The sequence below is a fragment of the Panthera leo genome, chromosome C2, assembly GCF_018350215.1.
Source record: "Panthera leo isolate Ple1 chromosome C2, P.leo_Ple1_pat1.1, whole genome shotgun sequence".
NCBI lineage: Eukaryota > Metazoa > Chordata > Mammalia > Carnivora > Felidae > Panthera > Panthera leo.
Window position 1 is genome coordinate 58,771,357 of NC_056687.1, and position 16,220 is coordinate 58,787,576.

The 16,220-nt window shown below is 39.2% G+C and overlaps 1 protein-coding gene across 1 annotated transcript in view; it reads right to left on the reverse strand.

The window, feature by feature from the left end:
- Positions 1-10,317: 10,317 nt before the first annotated feature.
- The window catches only part of CCDC80 (coiled-coil domain containing 80), a 34,696-nt gene continuing 28,793 nt past the window's right edge, over positions 10,318-16,220 (reverse strand). Inside the window, exons 6-8 of the mRNA XM_042956120.1 lie at positions 14,928-15,031; positions 12,390-12,470; positions 10,318-10,821 (exon numbers count right to left, since the gene is read on the reverse strand). Coding sequence (XP_042812054.1) covers positions 10,475-10,821; positions 12,390-12,470; positions 14,928-15,031 — 532 coding nt within the window. The 3' untranslated portion in view covers positions 10,318-10,474. The remainder of the gene's footprint in view (positions 10,822-12,389; positions 12,471-14,927; positions 15,032-16,220) is intronic.

Below are 16,220 nucleotides of genomic sequence, written 5' to 3' on the forward strand. Positions count from 1 at the left end.
TCATTGGTAGAGAAGTTGGCCTAAGTGATTTCTGAAGTCCCTTCTTATTTTTAGATTCTCTGCTAAGCAGTTATGATCTACAGCTAATATGCTGAATCTGCTTACTTCGTAGTTTCTGAATAGCCTTTGGTTGGACCACAAGTGTGGCTTGCAGTGACCTAGTTCCAGCTCTGTCACTGGCCCTAGGACCCGAGTCCTGAGGGGAAGCAGGATGTGGATGCCGGTAGTAGAGGGAAAGATGGCCTAAAGCCAGGATCCCAGATCTGTGGCCAGCTGTGTCCCGCTGCTGTAGGTTTTCATGGTCCACATGCAGAGGGGACTCAGGACTAAACGACTTTGTTTATAACTCCAAGGCTTGCCTCTAAATCCCCATGTGGAAGCCCTGTTGCATGAGCTGGACTAGACTATGTGGAACTACAGGGAATCCCTTCACTTTTCTGAACGGGCCCAACAGGCTCGACCAAACACAGCCCAGGTCCTCCTCAGTTCTTTTTTATGTTTGTGCTGATTTTTCCCACCAACTCTTACTGCTCCAGCGTGGAGAAGAGGCAGAGAAAGCCAGACTCAAAGGAAAGACACTGGCTTTCCTCCTTCTAACACCTAGAGCTGACTTTATGAAATTGAGTAATACATCCTCTTTTAAAAGGAAAAAAAAATTCTCACAGAGATCAGCATTGGCTTTTTTCTACTTTGCTGTTATTTAAATTCATACAAACATAATATGAAGTATAAACTTACTTGCTTATGGTCTTTATATGAAAACCAAAACAAATTTATAAATTAAAATAGAAATGTAGCTATAAAACCAACCGACTTGCATTGCAAATATGAATTTAGTGAGAAGGTGTTGCTCTGCTCAAATAAAATCACAATAACCCCCCCTACCAGACCTGCAGAACTTTTGCCCTCCCTTGCTATTTTATTTGCTTCAAGCTCCATCCCGTCTTTGCCAAGATAACTGAAGCCTGCTGACATTGCTAGTAATGCACTTAATCCTGCCAGGATTTATCAGCCCACGTCCCTGACAATCCCATACGGATGTGGTGTGGGTCAAGCTGCCAACTCCCATTGGCCTCGGTGCCCTGGAAAGATATTTAAAACGTCAGCTTTATGTGTTCCCTAAAGTTTTGAAAGAACTCACCCACAGAATTGCCCAGGCTTGGCACTTTTTGAGGAGCACTTTTTTCCCCTACAACATTCTCTATTTATTCCTTGCCCTCCTTCTGGGTCTACTCTCTGTCACTTATGTTTTGCTAAAAAGTCATTCATCCAGGTTTTCAAATTTACTTGCATAGGAATCTATGAATTATTCTCAGAATTCTTTTAATTTCCTCTGTTACTGTAGTTGTTTTCTTCCTTAATTGTGTGTGTGAATGGTTTCTCTATAGTCTTTTTAAATAAGTCAACCAGCAGTTTCTAATTTTCATTTTATTGAAGTTTATTTTATGTTCCATTTTTCTAAGATTTGTTTTATGTTCTTTTTCCATCTTATGTATTTGAAATACATTCATTCTTTCTTGTTCATTAATGAACACTTTTATAACTAGTAGAAACATTTCTTGGAATGAGCACATATTAGGCCAATCCCCAAAGACTTTAAAATATGGTACTATGATTATTTTCTAACTAATCTGTTTTGAGCCAAGGGCTGTGGGATTGAGGGATTTTTTTTTTTTTGTATTTTTGTTACTTTCTAGTTTTCATACACTTGGTTAGAAAGTGAGAATAGGATTCTCTCCATTGTTAAATGTATATTTTTTATTGTATTATTAAGTATATTTTGGCTGCTCCTTTAGTATGCAATAACTTCTTTGAGAAAGTTGGTATTGGTTTGATATTTTGAACCAGTTCAAAAGTTTCTTGTAATATTTGAAATTTATTCCACTCACTTTTCTAATCTATTTCATCACTAGTAATTACTTTTACATTTAAAAAAAAACAAACTTAGGGGTGCCTGGGTGGCTCATTTGGTTAAATGTCCCCCTCTTGGTTTCATCTCAGGTCATGATCTCACAGTTTGATGAGTTTGAGCCCTGAGTCGGGCTTTGTGCTAGCAGCGTGGAGGCTGCTTGGGATTCTCTCTCTCCCTCTCTCTTCCCCTCCCTTGCTCACGCTGTCTCTGTCTCAAAATAAATAAATAAACTTAAAAAAAAAAGCCAACTTAGAACCTTATTTACACATTTATCAATTTCAAAAGTTAAAATACAGTCATTGACTCCTTTCACTGAGAGTTGAGGAACATAGAATATTGTGTCCTCCCAATTCCCGGTTTTCGTTAATAAGCTCGAGAATTTTCTTTAGGTCTGCTAAACTGTATTTCATCTACTCTAAGATTCATGTTTTCCCGTTACCATCTCTGAAATTCGAATGCCTTAAACAATGGCAGGTTAAACTAGCTGCCACCTTGCGGCGGTGGTGATGAAGTTGTCTTTGCTTGTGTATGCGGGCATTTGGTGTGACCAGATGACATTTCAGTCGGCAAACCACTTAAAAACCATTTGAGGAGAGGGTGAGAGCTCTGGTTGTTGTCTGAAAATCTTCCAACGATCCCTCCTAGTAAGATCAGGAACACGTCAGCACTGAATTTTGCAAAATGGTTATCAACAGCTTGAAAGTTTTTGGAAACCCTGGAGACAGTCGAGCAACTTAAGGAATGCTACATCATCATCAGTTCTCTCAAGGGCGCAGAGAACTCTGGAAAACTTCAGACATCTGCAGCTCTGCGCCAGAAAGTGATTCAAAGATCGTTGGCTCAAGATGGGAAGATTCTTTAGAAATAGCTTAATTAGTTTATTTAACGTATAGCTTTCCTTGTTATGTAACCAGAATATAAAATGTTGTCTTTAAAAGCTCTTTAAGGAAATATGAAAGTAAAACTCCTGAGTCATGAAAAAGAATGTTTAATTGACAGTGTGCTTTCTTAGTGGAGCATAAAATAGTGATTCCTTTTGGAAGCTGTCATAGGCATGTTGCAATTTGGAAGTTCATTAAATTTTTTGTTGTTGTGCTATAACTCTTCTTTCAAGAATTCATAGTTTGCCTTTTAGTTTGTAATCCCAATTATCACAGCTAATTAAACTTAATTTGTTCATGACATAATTTCCTCATTTATAACTTTTTAATGCTAATTTTTCTCTCAGCTGAAAGCTGACACAAAAGAGGTTTTTCTCTTCTGAAAGAGGTTTTGGCTGATTCACTTCCTGAGGTCTTGGTTTTTTTTGTTTGTTTTGTTTTGTTTTGTTTTTTTAGCATCTAGCAATTATTTACTAACTGCACACTTTTTCTTGTCATATTGCTCAAACATAGTCATTTAACATAAAGAAAAGCTTGCTTGGAAAATATTTCTATTTTTTAAAATTTTTTAGAGAGATAGAGAGTGAGTGGGGGAGGGGCAGAGAACAAGAGGGAGACGGAGAATCCCAAGCAGGCTTTGCTCTGTCAGAGCAGAGCCTTATGTGGGGCTCAAACTCATGAACTGTGAGATAATAACCTGAGCCGAAATCAAGAGTTGGATGCTTAACTGACTGAGCCACCCAGGTGCCCCTGGAAAACATTTCTTGGGTCACCCATTTTTTTCTATCAGAAATCTCTTTTTTATCCTTCAGTGTTGCCAAGAAGTTAAATGTTTCCCTGCTATTTTTATTATGCATGAATTTTTTTTCCTTTTGTAGGTGAGTTGTTTTCTTAGACTAAGTGCTTGAATGCCCTTTGTATGAGTCCCTTTTTTAAGGTTTCTGTGTACCCATCTTTAAGCAAATTTAACACTCCAAGCAGGCCAAGTACTTGCCACAAAATGGTGTAGGTAGAATCTCCTTTACTTATTTGCTCTTTACCTGAATACTGGGAAGCAGGGACCATAGAAAATTACAACGAGGGACCTTTGTGATGAGTACTTTTCTTCTGTATTGGTTGAAATTTCTGCTTTGAGGCCAGTTTCAAAAAGATAGGGAAAACTGTGTCCTGTCTGTGAGGAGGGGAGTTTTAGTTTGTTCCTCTGCTTTAGATGGAGGTCCTGCTTTGGTAAGAAGTCAGATTAAGCAAAGTGCCTTGAAAGTAGCACACAAACTTTCTCTACAGCTGTGAAATTTACTGCTAGAATTTTGATATTACAGACTTCTATATCACAAAATATTTAATGTATTATTTTATATCTTTTTTTTTAATTTTAATTTTTTTAAGTTTATTTATTTTTGAGACAGAGAGAGACAGAGCATGAACGGGGGAGGGTCAGAGAGAGTGGGAGACACAGAATCAGAAGCAGGCTCCAGGCTCTGAGCCATCAGCCCAGAGCCCGACGCGGGGCTCGAACTCACGGACCGCGAGATCGTGACCTGAGCCGAAGTCGGACGCTTAACCGACTGAGCCACCCAGGCGCCCCAATATCTTATATACATGTTCTATGCTATATAAAATGTTATATTTTATAAAGTTTTATATGTATACACATATGTATACAAATACTTATGCATACTTATAATACTTATATATAATATAATACTTATATATATATTTAAATATATATGTATATATGTGTATGTCTGTGTATCTATATACACAGACATACACATATATACATATGCACACCACCCTGCAAAGATTTCCCAAATTCGTATATTTCAAAGGACTCATCAGACTCCACAGAACATACTTATTTAAAGGCAAAGGATATGGTGTAGCAAGAAAAGGGGAGCAGAGATATTGGAAGTCCAAAAGAGGGCTCTTGACTAAGCTCTGTAGGGTTCTCATCTGTTCATGCAGACCACACTGTCTCCCCTGTCTCCTGCCTGAGCTACCAAGATCTGTGTGAGGAATCTTGACTTTGGGAGAGCTCAAAGCAGAATTTCCCAACACTTTTATGCCTCGCTGGCCATGTAATCAGCTGGGTTTTCTTAATCTTTAGGCCAGTTGGAAACCATCATTAAAGAAGCTGACCCTGGGGATCACCAGAGTGTTCCAGACTTTAAACAGCACATCATAAATCCCACTGCCCTAATCTTGGCCAAGAGTCAAAAAACAGACATCCTCATGTTCTCAGAGATAAAGAGAAAGCATTTCCAGCCTAGCTGTAAATGAATTCTGTCTTCCATATCTATATACACCCTCACCTCCAAACCACCTTCCTCCCACGGAAGCTAGGTGAATCAGAAGGGGGACAAAAAGGACCCAGCCATATCACCTATCTTTGGGTTCTCAGACAGCTGACCTTTGCATGAGCAATGGACTACAAGTGTATTACTTATCTTTCCTACTGCCCTGTTTCTCCAAGTTGGAGATGGTGAATAGGCACACATTACCAAAGTTCATGCATAAGATTAAGGCCCTTCCGTAGTTTCAATCCTTTTTTTTTAATACAAAATTTATTGTCAAATTGGTTTCCATACAACACCCAGTGCTCATCCCAACAGGTGCCCTCCTCAATGCCCATCACCCACTTTCCCCTCCCTCCCACCCCCCATCAATCCTCAGTTTGTTCTGAGTTTTGAAGAGTCTCTTATGGTTTGCCTCCCTCCCTCTCTAACCTAGTTTCAATCTTGAGGAAGTTTTCTTCTATAAATTCACAGATGCTTGTTCATTTTGGTTTATTTCAGGGAAAGGGTGGTGTTGACAAATGAATTAATGCCACCATCTTCCCATGGATATCCAGACAACTTCTTAAATCTGGGAGAGGGAAGAAGTTTCTAGGAGAAGCACTGTGAGTACCCAAAGCCCTTGACCTTGGTGACAATAGAGTCAATATGAGGCACTTGCTCACATCATTTGGAGCCTGACTGACAGAGCAATTTATAATTCTAGACTCCAAAAGACTGAAGAACTATCATCACTCATCTTTCCCTGGTCTCTTATTCAACCCTCACCATCCCACCCCACCCAAAATGAGGACCTATCATTGGTTATCCATACACAGTGTTATATAATTAAATGTATATGACTGTTCTCTACTCATCTGTGCAGGGAAAAATTTTTTTTTCAGTTTTGTGTTCCTGATTTCTAGCAGACTACACAGAAAATAGTATAAAATACAATAAATGTTTGAATCATCATATAACTTGAGTCTAATCTACAAGCAAGTATCTTGGATTAAGGACCAGAATGACCAGATGGTTCTTTGCACACATCAAGAATTTCAGCAATTGTGGATCAGGTGTTGCCAAATTTGGGAGTATTCCAGCCTCTGCTTACCCTAGCCTACTTTGGATCTCTAAAGAGTGCTCATCACAAAGAAGTAAGCTAAAGATAGAAAAAAGGACTGGAGGAGACAAATGGAATGATGGTGAAGTCTGCAGGCAGAATTTAATCCTTTCTCTACATTTTTGGGAAGAAAAGTGAGGCTTGCTTCCAGGGATTGGCAATCTTCCAGAAGTGGTTTGTTTCCTACCTCTCTCCTTCAAGGATTTTCCTTTGCACTGTAGATATTCCTAGAATGGATGGCACCTTTAGCCTATAAGTTATGCCTAATCAATTGTAGCCATCTCTGAGCCAGAATGGATCATGGGAAAGTGGCCTGGGAAAGGGAAAAGGGCTGGGAGAGATGAAAAAAATTCTTATGTTGGAGGTGGAAAATCAAAGAAAATGTTGCCCAGAGTCACTTTTAGCTCTTTAAAATCCCCCCACCCCTTCACCCAGCATCTCTGCCACATGTATCAACCCATGGATTGGAGGATGGAAGGTCATTCTTTTGCTTTCTAGAAGGAAAGTGGTAATATTGAAGGTCTCTGAAGTTTGTCCAGGGATTGCCCAGTTTGTAGAAGCTTCAGGATATTGGAGAGGTGATGCATGCGGTGACCACATTAGGTAATTGTGTTGGAGAACAAGTGTGTGCTTTGTTGGAGGGATTCCTTCAATGTTCAGGATGCTCAGTCTTTGCCAGCCTGAGTGTCCTTGGAAGCTCCAGTCTGGCTGTGTGGAGATGATGAAGGTTTCTCTGTTAGAGGTGATAAGCCCCTTGGGTCTCAGCTGGAAAAGTGCACCATGCTGGAAAGAAGTTAATACGTTTTCCTGTTCCCATAAAAATCTGGAACTGGAATCTGAACTATGAAGTCTGGATTCTCTAAGAGTTTAAATCTCTTGAGTTTAGCATCCTGCTTCCTAAAGGCGAAAGGAAGATTCAAAATACCATGGAGTTAGACAAGAACTTATATAATCTATTCCTACTCTCTCATTTTGTAGATGTGGCACTGAGTCACAAAGGTAAAGTGACTTGCCTCAGGTCACACACAGACTATGGCAGAGCATGGACCAGCTATTTTCCTAAGTCCAGTGGCCATTTTATGACACTACTGAATTCTATAACAACTGGCCCTTTGCCTCTCACTGCCCTAAACTTCGTTCCTGAGTTCCTAATAACATATCTGAAACTCAGAGAAAGTCTGGCATTGGGTCTTTGCACCAGCTTTGAGAGAACTAAAGAGAAGTAGTTAGCATTTAACTGTCCTTCACTTTGTCATGAAGTTAAGAGTACTCATCAACCACCTCCACTATCTGCACACCTCAAACCATTAAGTACAGAGCAGCCAAGAAGAAGAAAGGGGGAAAGGAAAGCAATCCTGCAGGAAAATGGGAGTTAATGGCTGAAAAACAGAGGTTCTTTTCAAGACACTTCTCTTTTTCTGGAATTTCCATACATTATTGAATACTGAGATCATCAGTCACGGCCCATTGAGCCATTATTCACCCTAGTCTTGAGTTGTTTTTATCACCAAGGCTCTAGAAGTCAAGAAGGTGTGAACTTCAATATTAACCATACTCCAGAAAATGAGACCAGCTGGGTTCTACAGATTCTACTGTGTCTGGACTGCCTGTAGCAGGGGAAGGATTTCTCTGCTGAATTAATATTCACCTCAGAGCCTTGGGATTTCTCCAGTGAAAAACAATTCCTGGAAGTTTAGGGAAGAATTGTAACAACCAGTAGCTTTGTCTTCCTCAGAGTCTTCCGGATTTCCCTAACTCTACTGGGTGCTTTTCTTTCTAAATACCATAATTCTATAATAATTCTCAAAAACTATATTGTCTTTGTTGCTGTTATTTGGAATGAAATGCTTTTATGAAAACAAAACCAAACAAAACCAAACAAAAAACAACACCCAGGTTTCAAACAACCTGATCTATATGCCCTGAAGACAGAGATTCAGGATACCAAATTCTCTAATCCTCGCATTTACTGAAATATACTTTGTGTTTTTCCAGATTATGGGATTTGATGACATTTACCAACAGCATCTTCCTCTACATGTGGCTCAGTCCCTTTGCTGAGCTATGGCTTATTCTACCACACTCCAAATGATGATTCATGGCTTCTTGGCCCGTGCACAAAAGGAAAAAGTTTAGATACATTGCTAATTGTTATTTCAGTGCCAGTGAAAAATAATCTCAGGTAATGAAAAAAGTGTTGTCTTTCTTTGGTTGTGGAAGCTAGAACTTTATTAATATTATTATATAAGTAAATTGTCTATTATTCTTATCTACTTAGTTTCCTCGGGAGTTGAATCTCCCTCATTACTATATTTCCTGAAATTGACACTATGTGGACCCCTTACTTAGAATTTGTCCCTATGTAATTTCAGAAGCAATGGCAAAGACACCCATTTTTATTGGGGATTTTAAGCTGTCCATCACCTTGGCAAAAATTTAAGAGCAATTACATAATCCTGCTTCTCCCACCTGCCCACTTCAAGCAGCTGGTATATACTGTTCTAAAGGGAGAGAGGAAGTGGGGCACCTGGGTGGCTCAGTAGGTTGAGCATCCGACTTCAGCTCAGGTCATGATTTCACGGTTCATGAGTTTGAGCCCCGTGTCGGGCTCTATGCTGACAGCTCAGAGCCTGAAGCCTGCTTCACATTCTGTGTCTCTCTCTCTCTCTCTGCCCCTCCCCTGCTCATGCTCTGTGTGTGTCTCTCTCTCAAACAAGGAACACACAATAATAAATAAATAAATAAATAAATGGAGAGAGGAAGAAAGCTCTTCACCACGGGAGAGGGGTGGAGGTGGAAACATAATTTACACAGTAAGAGAACCATGTTCTAAAGTCACTTGAGCTGCCTGGGCCTCAGTTGCCTATAAGACAAGTAAGAATGAATGGGATCTTCATGGAGAATGAAGGGCAAAACGAGTAATTTCTCAAGGTCATTGAGGTACAAATTCTACTTTTACAATATAATTATTTATAACCGAGTCCAGATGATGTAAAGACAGATTTGTGCAAATAGGCACAGATAAATGAATAGCAAATATTCACATGCGGCTTGAATGCAGTTATCAATATCTATGCTCATTAGAGTTAACCAATACTAAGATGATTTGCAGGATTAGTCATTAATAACAGTGGCAAAAAAAAAAAAAATAAGCATCCCCACTACTGATAGAGGCTGGGGCTGTTAGGATGCTAAATGCCTGGGAATTGGACTGACTGCCTCAAGGCAAGTTCATAGATCTTGGTACTATTGTATTTGTTGAAAAAGAAAAAGTAGAAAAGAAGGAAGGGAAAGAAGGTAGGAGGAAGAGAGGATATTTAGTTTGAATTGCCATATCTAAAAAACAAATGCTCTTTTTCAAAGATAGAGAATCTATTTTTCACCCCAGCTACACTTGTATCCGTTTTAACTTAGTAACATTTTTCTCTGAAAACAGAAAGAACCCTTGGGTATAATCTTCTTTGTAATTTTCTTATATGAGATGCCACTATGGTAATAGACCCCTTAACAAGTAAGTGCAGGGGTGTCAGGTGTGAGGGGGTCAAGGTTTTCCATGCCAGGAATTCACGGCATCTGCTAAAACTCTGGAAGTATCATGTCTGGCTGCCGTGCCAGATTCTGGTGGTGACTCAGGGATTGCTTTTCCTGGCCCTCTCATCTATTTCTGAAAAGACAATAAGAGAAACAGGGCAGGAAATGGCTCTGATAGCAAAGCTGGGTTTGGTGCATTTCCTGGCTTTGGTGGCCAATATCATTGGACTCCTGTGGTATCAAGCTTTATGAAAGAAACTAACAATAGGAAGCAGGGCCATCTCAATCACTTTTAGACTGACATTTCCAAAAGTGTTAAGAAGCTATTTCCTCTGTTACATGTGATCAGATGTTTCCTGAAAACATCTGTGCCGTGGTCCTTAATTTTCTTTAACAATCAGTTTTACTTGCCAATTAATACTTTTAAAAAGTAAATAAGAGGTATTAATACTTTTATATAGAATTATGTGTTCCAAATAATGTCTATCATGTAAGAAAAGGGAAGTGTCCGTTCAGCACCAGGTCCCCTCCAGTTAGAGAAACAAACAATTCTTTTAAACATCTTTATGATTTAAGGTTTCAATAACAACTCACAAGTAGGCAAAAGTTTGCTATTTATTTAATCTTGGAAGAACACAGAAAGAAAAAGGCAGGGAATGTAGGCAGTGTGGAAGAACTCCTTTGCATAGCTGGCCACTTGTGGCTTTAACAGCTGCAGGGGAAACTGGCTGGGGCTACGGTTACGTATTTCTGTTCAGTAAGGATAGCCATGGTGGTAACTCTCATGATGACGGTAGTCATCCTGGTAACCATCCTGGTATCCTTGGTGGTAGCTATGGTAACCGTAGCCTGCGTACTCATCTTCTGGGCAGCGCATCCCCAGTGACTGCTGAATGGCCATTTCCTGTCTCCGGAGTTGCATCGAATCAATTAAATCATACACAATCACCATGGACCACATTGGGGAAGGATACCAGGATTTGACATTTCCATCTTTTCCAACTAGAAGCATGGAGAAGTACTCCGGGCTCACTTGAAAATAGTTACGGATGTCTTTCACCAAATGGGCTGATATGTCTTCTCGCTCCACAACAGAACTCCCTAGAAGAGGGTTAAAAAAGTTGTTAGTGGATTGAAGAGTCACCACTCAAGCAAACACCTAAATGAGAAGAAATCACTATGAGAATAGACAGAGGACACATGAGTCTATTCCCTTTGGTTCAAAATCCAATTAAAGAAGGTTGCCGGGGTTTTCCACTAGAAATTAAATGTCCCTAATGTTCTGCAACATTATTAGCATCAAACTTTAGGACACATGATGTCTCTTTTATAGGAATGTTACAAAATATAAAACCAGTCCTCTAATTTAATTCTGGCAAGATCAACTTCTTTCAAGTTTGTCATGAACAAAGATTATATTGTTTGTATTATTAAGTTTATTACCAATTAGCTTAGTTACTTCTTTGTAAGTATGGATTTCCTTTTGATACTGTGGTTTTTATAACAAAAAGCTTATTTTCTTGTCAGAGGGGGAAAATACCAATTATATAAGATGTGAATAAATGTATTTAAACTATTATGGTCAGTGAAAAGAAGAGGGGGAATGGGGAGGGTGCTGAGGCTTTCTGGGCCAAGGACTTTATGCACATTATCTCATGTGAATAGCTTGATCTTGGAAAGAAGAACTGATTTGCTTTCTGAAAACTTTAATCGCTAGTCATTTTTTTTACAGCGTTTCTGAGCCTTTCAAGCATTTATCCTCATGTGCTGAGAGGGAATCAGTAAGATATGACCCATGTGCCTCATAAAATTATTGTGGGAATTAAATGAGATTACATAGATAAAAATGCTTTGTAAATCATAAAGTCCTATACAGACAGAAAGCATTATTCTAGTCAAGAAAATGGATATTTTTACTGTCATTTTTGAATTATTTTATATTAAGAACGATATTAGTGAGTGCGCTCTACTTCCTGTGTGCACACGTGCACACACAGGTGCATACACACACGAGGTAGGTGGATTTGTGAACTGTGTTCACCTTAGAGGCACATCCACTGCTTGCATATAGTTTAATATAATTTAATAGAACTTAAAATTTTTTATTTTTTAAAAGTTTTTTTTTTTAATGGTTTTATTTATTTCTGAGACAGAGAGAGACAGAGCATGAGCAGGGGAGAGGCAGAGAGAGAGGGGGAGACACAGAATCTGAAGCAGGCTCCAGGCTCTGAGCTGTCAGCACAGAGCTTGACGCGGGGCTCAGGCTCACGGATTGTAAGATCATGACCTGAGCTGAAGTCGGACCCCTAACCAACTGAGCCACCCAGGTGCCCCTAAAATTTTTTAAATATTTATTTATTTACTGGAGAGAGAGAGAGAGAGAGAGAGAGACAGAGAGAGACAGAGAGAGACAGAGAGACAGGGAGAGAGAGAGAGAGAGAGAGAGATAGAACACAAGCGGAGGAGGGGCAGAGACAGAGGGAGACACAGAATCTGAAGCAGGCTCCAGGCTCTGAGCTGTCAGCACAGAGCCTAACGCAGGGCTCGAACTCATGGACTGTGAGATCAGGACCTGAACTGAAGTCGGACGCTGAACTGACTGAGCCACCCAGGCATCCCTAACAGAACTTAAAAGGAGTTCATACTGTTTTAAAATAACAGCACTTTACCGTTAATTGGGAACAGTTCTAAAACTCCCCCAATTTCCTCTCCAACCCCTAAAAGTTTCAGAATGGTTATGTGACGCAGACCTGAAAGAAAAAAGAAAGCCATAGAATTGGTAAATCATCTTTTACTTCCAAAGGCCAACATCTGACAATTAGAAATTTCTACCTTAAAAACAATATAGAACATAACCTGATTAGGTAAAACAATTCATCTTTCCCCATAAAAAAGTAATCAAATACTTTTAAAACCTTGAAAAAGACCAATTGCAGATTTAGGATTATCAACAGGGTCAGGTGTGGGTTGGTTTGCTTTGGTTTGTAGACTGAAACAAAAGAATCTGCTCTTAAACTGTGCTTCTATTAAATAACAAAACAAAAATGAAACCATCAGAACATTAAAACATCTGGGATAATGTGAGCTGATTAGCATTCTGGAAAAAGAGTCATTCCTGAAGTTTCAATACTCACACGGATAATTCAACTGTCTTAGAGAAAAGACTGCAGAACCCATGTATTGGGAGTGTCAGAGGAAGAGTTCTGGCTTCCTCGCACAGAAGTTTGTCAGCTTAAAGGGCAGTTTCTTATCACTTATTTAGAGGATTCAAAGAAGCGCTTAAGCAAGCACAGCTTGGCTTCCCACCCTCAGCTAAAGTTTCAGGAAAGGAGAGAAGGTCATGCCTTGGTAGCTTGTTGGAATTCTTTTGAAGATGAAGTACATGTGAAGGGGTTCAGGAGAGAAAACCTAGGAGGACAAGGGGGCTGTCAGTTCATCATATCAAGATTTCATGGTGTTAGACAAAATGCCAACCTTGTCAGGGTCATAACTGGGGACTATGAATATGAATTTTGATGGTGTTTATTGTTCAGGGGAGAAAACTGAAAGCTGCCGGGGCAGGGCTGTTTTAAGGAGGAGCTAAAATTCAAGCAAAAGGCTATTCCTTAAAAAAAAAAAAAAAAGGTTGTGGTCTTTGCTCTTCTCCCAGAGAAGTGAAGCATTCTGTTCTGCATGTTGTTGAGTCATGTTTTCTAAAGGGAAGATCACGAATTTCATTATTCCCGGAAAATATGACTTGTTTACATTTCCTGTATATTACAAAAGGGTTTGGTTACACTAATGTGATTTAGGTTCTGTGTGCATAGATTAAAAATGAAACACCACCTAATAACTGCTGCAAAGATGTCTTTAGAAAATTAATAATCCACGATTTTATTTATATTCTTATTGTGAAGGGTCATTAACTGCTCTAAGAACTTCTGTCTTACCTAGCAACATTGGTGGTTATAAATAATTTAAAATATGCTTAACAATACAAAAAAATCTTATATATTGTTATAAAATTTTAAATTATTTGATAATAGGAGTATACATAAAAATTCATGACTTTTCTAGTTGTTCTTACTATTATGAACTTGTTTTCTGCTTGCTTGTGTGTGTTATTATTTCACATCTTAAAATTGAAATGTATTTATAATTTCTAGGTACTGTGTCATAGCAGGGACCCAGACTCTGTTAATGCTTTACAAAACCTACACCCCCATCTTTTTATAAATCAGGCACAGTTTTGTAACTAATAAATGATTCTTCTTCCTAACAGAAGTATCAAAATAATGCTGATTCATCTGTGTTTCAATTAGGAATTTTTAAAATCTGTGGCTCCTAGCTACTTTTCCACCCCTCTAACAACTGTTCAAATTCTTCCTCTGCAGAAGTGTATTTTAAATGAGACTTCAGTTGTGAGTTCCACTTTTGAAATTGCCCTTAGCTCCTTGGTTCACCATTGAACTTAGTAATAAGGTCTATGCATAATAGCCATTCATTTTCCTTTCTGTATGTCCATATTCAAAATGATACTTTAGGTCACCAAGATAATCATTTTGGTAAAGAAAGCAAATGTTACTTTTTGAAACACTAAGCAGTTCACTACAAAAAATAAATAAATAAATAAATAAATAAACTATGTTTCTCTTTGACCTACTTGTCTTAAAAATAAGATTCTGTTTAAGAGATCTTGCTGTCTTTGATGCCCAATTATAGATCAAAATCCTTTTTGAGGGAATGGCAATATAGTACAGTTTACTTCCATTAATATATTAATTCTCAAAGCCATTCATGTTTTTACAAAAGGCATTTCATCTATGGAGAAGTACCCCCCCCCCGCCAATGTTTTTACCTAAGTATTATCTAAGTAAATGATGATACCTGAGGTTTATAATGTTGAGACAAGTTTTAACAAATCAAACAAGAAGGCACATAACACAGATCACTGAAAGTAAAACAGTGGTTATTTTCAAACACTTCAGTGAAGAATCCAAGGGGGGAAAATATTGAGAAAAAAAAGAAAGAAAACAAAAAAAAAACTCCAGTGGACTAAAGCTTGAGTCTGAAAGCAACTTTATATTCAACACAATTGAGTAAGTGTCTGGGAATCTCCAGTCTGGACTGAGGAATATTTGGATGATCTAAGCTTCTATGTCCCATTTTAGAATTGACCAGGAAGAGAGTGGTATGGGAAAACGGTGATGACGAAGCTTCCCACTCACCAAAATTGCAGGCCTGGCCACTGAGGGCCGAGAGCTGCTGTGAATAGGCCCAGTCTTCATCATTAGGGGCAGAGATCACCAGCAACCGCCTCCTCCATCGGAACCTGGAACAGACAGGAGGCCGTGATTACTGTTTCAAACAATAGAGGCTAGTGTAAGAAAGCAGACTCGCTTTGGCTGTCGGGTTTTCCTGTGCCCAGAATATAAAACACCGGCCCTTAGAAGTATCTCCTAGCTCATCAAAGTCATTAAACTGCATTTCCACATTTCTTACTCTCTTTCCGTTGTAACTTCACGGTCTGCTGACTGTGGCATTTGCACGAAACATCAGGCATGAGTCTGGCCACCGTGCCCGAAGAAGTCACTTCCGGAGACTCAGAGTTTTAGACGCAATGAGGACTGGCCCAAATCGTTATGTTATGTTGTAGCCACAGAAATAGGGAATCCAAAGAAAACTGAAGAAAACTCACAATCTAATAGAGTTTGCTCAGGCTTGGAGGGGGTTAAGAATCAAACGTATGGACTGGAAACAGAGTAGAAAAAAGAGAACTAAGTTTTAAGGCGGTGACAGTGACAGGAAGAAGGAAAGTGGCAAAGCAGTTCCAAGGGCCAAGGAGAATTCCTGGGAAAACAAAGCCCTGTGTGCCTTTCTCAGTAGCCAGTTGTTCTTCCAGAGGCAAATGCAAATCCTAAAACACAGCCTACTCTCATTAGTAAGACCCAACATTATAGAGTCCTCTGTGAAGTGGGATGGGGCTACATCTCGAGCCTAGGACCGTAGCACATATAACAAACTTGCTGCTCCAACACAGTAGGGTAGTAGAAAGAGCTTTTGTCTTGTAACCTAGAAACCCGAGTTCATGTTTTGTCACTGCTACTTTTTGGGTTCCTTGAGCACATCGCTGAGTTCATCTGAGTCTCAGTTTTTCCTTATCTCTAGAATGAAAAATAGCATCAGCTTCAAAGAGGTATTATAAGACTTAAGCTAAAATCCGTCAGTGTAAGTTATTCATGTGATGACATGGGTATAGATGGTGGCTTAATCTGTGGGCTTCTTAGATGTAGACGTTTGTCCGTTAATAGACCTTGGACGTCTGTCTCTCATGCCATATGATAACTTAGTCAATCCTCATGTTTGTGTATCATTTCACAGCTCACGTTCATCTATACTGACAACATTAGAGGTCAGTGAAGGCACAGCTTATTGCCTTCATTGTACAGATGACAAAATGGGGCTTAGAGAAGTAACCTGCCTAACTAGTACATCTAAGAGGTGGTACCAAAATAAGATTT